The following is a 7,096-nucleotide window of genomic DNA, read 5'->3' as shown; positions in this document are numbered from 1 at the left end:
GTCAGAAGTTCCTGCACACTGATTAGTTAAATCTTTTAAAAGGCCGAAGTTTACACACCTGCCGTAAAGTATCCATTCATCTGACAGAAGATGATGTTAGTGCCAAGAGCTTGGCCCGTCTCCTTGTCGTTCTTATCAATTAATTGTTTGACCTCACATCCAGCTTATTATGCTGACTCTTTTCCGTGGGGGGAAAGACTGGTGGCTGATGATAAAATAAATGCTATCAATTATTCAACTAGTACCAAGCTCTGGCCGATCTCTCGTCCGGGTGTTCTCTGGCTTGCCATCTATGAAGGCCTTAAGGTGTGGAAAGGCGTTTAACAGCATCACAGCCTATCACTCGCACTCGAATATCAAGAGCCTGGACATATATACTTTACTCACCAGAGGGATCATCCCAAACAACAACCCCTGCCTGTATCAGTTGAATCTTCAGGTTCTTTATGCCTGTTGTGAGTAAGGTTGGCATTGCGGCTGGTCTCCTTTCCCTTTACACCCGTTTTCCCCACAACCACCTGTCAGAGATCAAATCTTCTCGGGTCACTAATGAAGGCGCCCACGTAGAGAGGATTATAGACATCTTGGTCAGGGTATAGGTCCAACGACCAAGAACGTTAAACAGGACGCTAGAACCTTAGGGAAAATCAACAGAAATAGATCCCTATGGAAGATGAAGTCTTCGATCTGTTGTCTTGCTGTTCCTAATTTCGTCGATCCCTTCTCGCAATCGAGAAAAAGTGCCATACCCTCGCGGGGGCGTTACTACTTTCCCTGGCAAAACTCACCTCTAAGCACAGATACCTACATCGCCTGATTCTCGCCGTCGTAGACGATTTTGTAGGTATGCTCACCTATGACACCATGCTGACATCTCTATCATCGGCAAACGGTCGGGGTATCACGACCAGGTCATGCATGTGGTACTCGGGTTTTTGAGAAAAATCCAGATTTTTTTGAGGTGGCGTTGCGCATGAATATTTTCTTGGGGGCCTAAATATTGGGTGCCTGAATGCTGGATGCCTAAAGGCCATCAAATCTCTAGTAATTTAGGTGTTACCAAGGGGGCCTACCAAACTATTTTACGTCGATTTGCGTCCGATCCTGCCGCACTAAGCTCTTTCCCTTGGCAGCCCCCAAATTGCTCGTGATTTGTGGTAGTAGATGATATCATGGAAGTACTAGGTATCCTACACCTTATAATGACCACCGCTCTCTCCTCTCGCATGAAACCAAATCATTCAATCAAATTTTTCAACCAAATTACAAAGGTCACCCCAGCAGAAACAAAAATGTCTGGCAAACACCAAATGTCCAAATCAGATGCCTCCCGGATTCAATCTAGTCAGGTAGGTCCGACATACCACTCCCCTCCTCCACCAACCTCACTTACCATCATTCATTGCTTAGGCGAAAGGTGGTAAGGATACTTCTTCCCACAGCTTTGCTGCACGTGCGCAGTCCACCGCGGATCGTAGCGCGGCCACTCAAAATACGTCGAAGTCGTCCGGCGGCGGTACTTCCAGTTCCCAGTCTCAGGGTACGAAGAAATGAGGTCTTGGCCCATGGTACATTACTTAACAAGTTCTTGGCTGGGTTTTGGCGGTGGTAAACTAATATAGTGGGGTAGGATAAAATCCAGCTTCGGTAGCAGGGGTCCTGGGCGAGTGAATGGCGGGCTTAGGATTCGTTATTATATTGTTAAGTAGGTTATTTCAGAAGAAAAATAAAATCTTATATCTAATTTTACCCGAACATTGAGTGTCAAATGCACTGTGTCAACTGCAATCCCGAGTGTAAATACTCTAGATACAAGTATTATCCACTATTCCCAATTGAAACATTCAACTTAATTCATATTGGATATAGAGAACAATGGATCTCATTGGTGAGATTCCGGATGAATGACAACTAGTTGTTGGGGGGAGCTGTTACGTTCCCACCCGAAGCGGAGGAATTCGTAGCGAGAATGAAGAGTTAATGGTCTAGAGTATTAGTTAACACAGCACGGTGGTGATATATCACGTGGGAGTGTCCAAGATCCTTGTCAACACAAACCTAACTCACGCCAGAGAAAAAAATGGTATTGTGGGGGCCAAGACGGCGGCTAGTGCTAGTAAGTTCCTTGATTTCTTTATCAATCCTTTGAATCAATCTCACCCTGTGTGATCACTCACCTGGACCCGTTGTGGCGTTACTGTCCCCTGCGAAAAGGTCATCATGCCTGCTTATGGAATATTGCACGTCGAAACGATTCGCGAACATGGGAATGGCTAAAGCAATACTTCATCCCATACGAACCGTGTAGCTAGGGGCGCCATTGCGAGAAGGTATTCGTGTAGAAAAATGGGCATAGCGTCGTCACAGAGAAGATCAGACAATAACAATCAAAGAAAACCAAACTGGAGAGCATAGGGCACACGGGCACCCCCGTTAGCAAATATCTTAAAAGGAAAAGATAAGACGGGTCCATCAATTAGGAAAGAGAAATTTGCACAGGTACATGATTCAGGCTTGGGGGAGCTATACACAGTCAAAGAAGCCTAGACGGGAGGAGAGGGATGAGCGAAATTGTGTTGGAATAGTTGCATTTGTTTTATTTTCTTTATCCCTTCTTTCCTTTCATTTTCGTCATTCAGGGATTGAGCGGTGAGAGGGAGGAGGGTGAAGCACCATAGGTGGAGGGTTCAATTTATCAACCAATCAATATATCATTCAACCTGTGCGGGACCAGCTCGTTCTCCTTCCTCAGAATATATTCGAACATGCCATTATGAAAATTGATCGAGACGGGGTTAGGGTTGTTGCCAAGCCGGCCGAGTGCTCACTTGTGTCCGGATGTCGTGTAACCCAAGACTGCGTGTTAACCCTAATACCGCGTCCAAACATATTTCGCTAAACGATGTGTTGGGCAGATATAATCAAGCATTGAATTCCTCTGTTCAATGATTTTTGGTGGGGAATGTTGTTTTGTGATTTACCGTTTTTTCTGTCCGATAAAAGTATTGTGGGTAGTCCGTTTGGTATGTTCTCGGTGGTGAGGGGGAGTGTCAACAGGGAGACTGTGTTTGTGATGTTGGCGGAGTTAGATAGTCCAATAACAGCAGTGCGAATAAATTGATTCAATATCTTCGGCCAACTGGTCCGCGTCACCGCCTTAAGTGGTAAAAAAAAAAATTCATTCATTGTCCCCATTTCCCCATGTAGCACAAAAAGTATGGTCATAAGAAAATGAAAAGCACCGTCACAATTAATAGAATATAAAACATGAAAGAGAAAGGAAAGAAACGGAAGCCCCATAGCTTTCAACCGGCCTCCTCACCCCACCCTCTGCACCAAATTCACTTTCAAACTATTGCCCACAATCTCCACGTTCACCTCCAGCTCAATCTCCAACTCCTTACTCTTCGTTCCCCCCAACCCTCTAAACTCATCCATAGACACTCTGTAGCTTGTCCACCACCTCTGCCCCTGGACCCGTTGTCCTCTAGGGTATAAGAATAGATGAGGAAAATTGTTTCGCCATCTTCTACTAATTAGAGTCACTTAGCCAACGACCACAAAAGTCGTTAACACTAAACCGAAATACCCAAGACTTTTGTACATGCAGGATGCGTATCATATATCACTTTTTGAAAATCGTGATTAAGAATACACCGTCAAATATTTAGAATACCAATCCCTAGAACTCTCCCCCGAGAGTATTCCTCATACCATGCAGGCCTAGGTCCCCCTAATGCATGCACCAAAGTCATGGGTATTTCAACTTAGTGTTAACGACTCTTACGGTCGCTGGCAAAAAGACTCTAATGACGGTAGATTTTGGTTGAAAATTTTAACTTTACGCTAGTGAAACCCTATTTCTAATCCTCCAGCTATAAAGATACCTACCCCCCCCCCCCACCTCTTCTCTCCAAAACCTCGCCATCATCCTCGTCATTCACAACACCATCACTACCACCATCGTCACCAGTAACAAGTAGGTCAGATCCATCGTGCCAATTAGTAAAGCCACCGCTAATAGCAGCAGTAGCAGTAGCAGCAGCCCTGGTAGTAGCAGATACGAGATAAATAACGATGGACAGAGATATAGATGCCGTATCCGTAGTGAATCGTTTAATTTAGAAGCAAAACAATGGCCATTTAGCTCTAAATGACTAGTCATTTGTTAACGGTGGTCATATAAATGACAATTTTAAAAGACCCGGTCATTTAGTCACTATATGACTTCGTCACCTTTATACAGCAAACGGCTTAGTCACTTATCTTATGCTCCTACAGGCCTAGCTATGGCATCGGAACTCGATGCTTTTCTTCACCTCAACTCACCGGACTCTGTCTCGCAAGTAACCCAAGAAACACAAAGTTGATTCAAAGCACCGGAGGTCTATGTCTTCGCATATGATCATCATTTATCCTATACTAATATTTATATGTTTTAGCACTTACACAGTATTGATACCTGTCTTTGTATAATATAAGATTGGACCCGAAAAAATTGATATATATCATGAATCTCAAGAGTATTCATTTCTTAATAGAAGCAGGTAGTCAAGAACGGTTAACTGAACAGTAGTAATGTGAGAGGTAAGTCTTATGATATTCATCTAAGTAATCAAGGTCGCAGAGCTCCGTATAAACTAATTTACAACAGATGCGGATCCTTCCCTCAGTCACCTTCTCCTGCCTTCTATCCGATACCAGTCACCTCCTTCATACACCAGTCACCCCCTTCCGATACCAGTCACGAAGAGACAGGCACTTTCTTTCCCTCCGTGTGAGCCTTACTTAATCATTATTAAATTATGGTTCTCCGGTTCTTAAAGATAACATTATTTCAATCGCCTATACCATTACCACTCAAGGGATATCTAAAATCTGTCAGAACAAAACTAGAATAAACCACCGTACAGAAGAGCTAAACAGCTCTCACTGCAGACATATAAAAACTGGGTTCCAAAACAGTTTCACCTCTTCCCGCCCAAAGAAACCTGGAACAACTAGAAGAAACTTACAATCTTAGCCCTCACTCATACCCTCCTTCACTGCGTACTATATATTCTATATCTGTACTCTACTACTAGTAACACCACCTGAACTTGTATCCTACAGCTCCAGAAGTGGTAAATCATAACGAGGTAAAACCCTTGAAGAGTATGCGGAGTCTCACAAGATACTCTTACTCAAGTATCAATTCCGCGAAGCAGTAGAAGCTTGGATTACAAAGAATTAACTTTTAACATTCACACTGATAGATCTCAAATGAGAGATTTCTGAACTTTCTGAACCTTCGTTCGAAGAGCTTTTCAAAGAGCGCCCTGGTTTAGGGGAGTAAGGCGTTTTCGTCTTACCGTGGCTGAAGGTTTTCCTTATTCGGTCGGCCCTCATAGAATATTATCTTTGGTAATTCATCTCTCCTAACACACCATTCTTTGGTAGCTATCTCCTACAGAGTATGAAAAGGGTAAGATATAAAGATAGCCTAACCCTCCCGCGTCAGCTCCCAGTACAAGTAAATTATCTTTCCAAATTGTACCGTCGGGACATTGAGATATTAGCTCGAATGAGTGTGATCAGCCATAAGGAGCAAATGCAAATCACCACGAACCTGGCGTGACAGCCTGTCTCTCAGTGAATGGATATAATGTAGTATTGAGTTAGTGGTCTAAACCGGTACAAAGCCTAACGGTAAGGATACGGCTGGTACAGTTTACATGTTTGAACTTAATGCTTCAACTGTTTGGGCCTTCAGAAGGACCCGGTATAAAATGCATACGCAATGACGCCCAGGATAGACTGAAGGATCGTCTTTGGACTGGGGCTGTGGGCGCTGTAGAGGTTACCTATATAGACTATAACTTTGCATTGAGTAGACTGGGCGCGCCTCGCACAATGTACCTGATAATGGTATAGTTGATACCGTTTTTGACTAAATACAAACCGGTTTGCGCCCTTGGATATACTGCCGTGTCTAACAATAAAAAAACGATAATTGTACCAAATTAGGAGAATATCTTGGCGTTGATCAATACCCCCGAGTGATATTATGTGCACTTCTGACCACTTCGACAGGCGCTTATAATTACAGTCGACTCTCGCTATAAGGGTACCTTCTATAAGAATACTCGCCCTATAAGAATACGACTTCACGGTCCTTATTGGCTTTTGGAGTACAAATTGACCCTTACTATAAGGGTACACGCCCTATAAGGGTACCGATTACCGGTCTAGGGCGTACCCTTATATCGAGAGTCGACTGTAAGTACCAAGAACTACTAAACTTAGAACGGTTCTGATTTTGGGTGGCCGTTACACCTGTTGTCGGTTTGTAATTGTTCTTTACAGGATAATATATCTAGTAGCGAGGTTAATGGCAGAGCAGAGGCACAAGTAGCGGGGTTGATGCCAGCGGTACTGGTAGTGAGGTTGATGGCAAACTTGACTCTGAACTGGCAGAGAGGTGCTTATTGCGGGGTGATGATAGCGGGGTGGTGCTGAAGGTGAGGATTATCAATTTCTTATGCGTCACCCCAAAGCTACCAGAAACCGTATCATCAATGGGAATGATCGCTTGGGCATTTTGGCATTTTTAGAGCCCTAGTTCATCCTCACCCAGTGCCCCTCACCACACCCGCCACTGTGAAGATCGTCCCATTCTTCTTGTTTCCTCAAATTGGGGCATATCACCCTGTAATACCCAAAGCTTCGTGCATGCCTGTGGTCCGTCAACTCTCGTTGTGGGTGGATAACCTCTTCGCCTGTCACTGCCTTCGAGACCGGCGTTGTACCTGTGGTTTTGATTGGCGGCCGTGGCAACGTTCATTTAGGCCCAACTATAGCTTTCACTGGGCCAATTGAGGGCCGGTGACTCATGTGCTAGGTCCCAAGACCACGACCCAAACAAGTCGCGTACGCAAGCAGCTGGTGAAATACTGTAAGGAGAGTTGTATAGCTACAACATCTATCATAGCCACCCAGAATACTGCAGGAAACCACCGAACATGTACTTGATCTAGAAACTCTTAGCAGTTCAGCGCCTGTCAAAATCATTATCACAGCCGCACCAAATATCACTCGCACATTATTATGATAAACA

The 7,096-nt window shown here is 44.2% G+C and overlaps 1 protein-coding gene across 1 annotated transcript; it reads left to right on the top strand.

The window, feature by feature from the left end:
• Window positions 1-1,292: 1,292 nt before the first annotated feature.
• LAJ45_05919 (uncharacterized protein) lies at window positions 1,293-1,554 on the top strand (the record flags this gene model as incomplete). Its single annotated transcript, XM_046115487.1, has 2 exons — window positions 1,293-1,349; window positions 1,411-1,554. The coding sequence occupies 2 exons, from the start codon at window positions 1,293-1,295 to the stop codon at window positions 1,552-1,554; spliced, it is 201 nt and encodes a 66-aa protein (XP_045971536.1).
• Window positions 1,555-7,096: the final 5,542 nt, after the last annotated feature.

The sequence above is a fragment of the Morchella importuna genome (assembly GCF_003444635.1).
Source record: "Morchella importuna strain M04M26 chromosome Unknown Morimp01GS016, whole genome shotgun sequence".
Taxonomy (NCBI): Eukaryota; Fungi; Ascomycota; class Pezizomycetes; order Pezizales; family Morchellaceae; genus Morchella; species Morchella importuna.
Note: the sequence above shows the minus strand (reverse complement) of the source record. Positions and strands in the feature narration are given on the sequence as shown.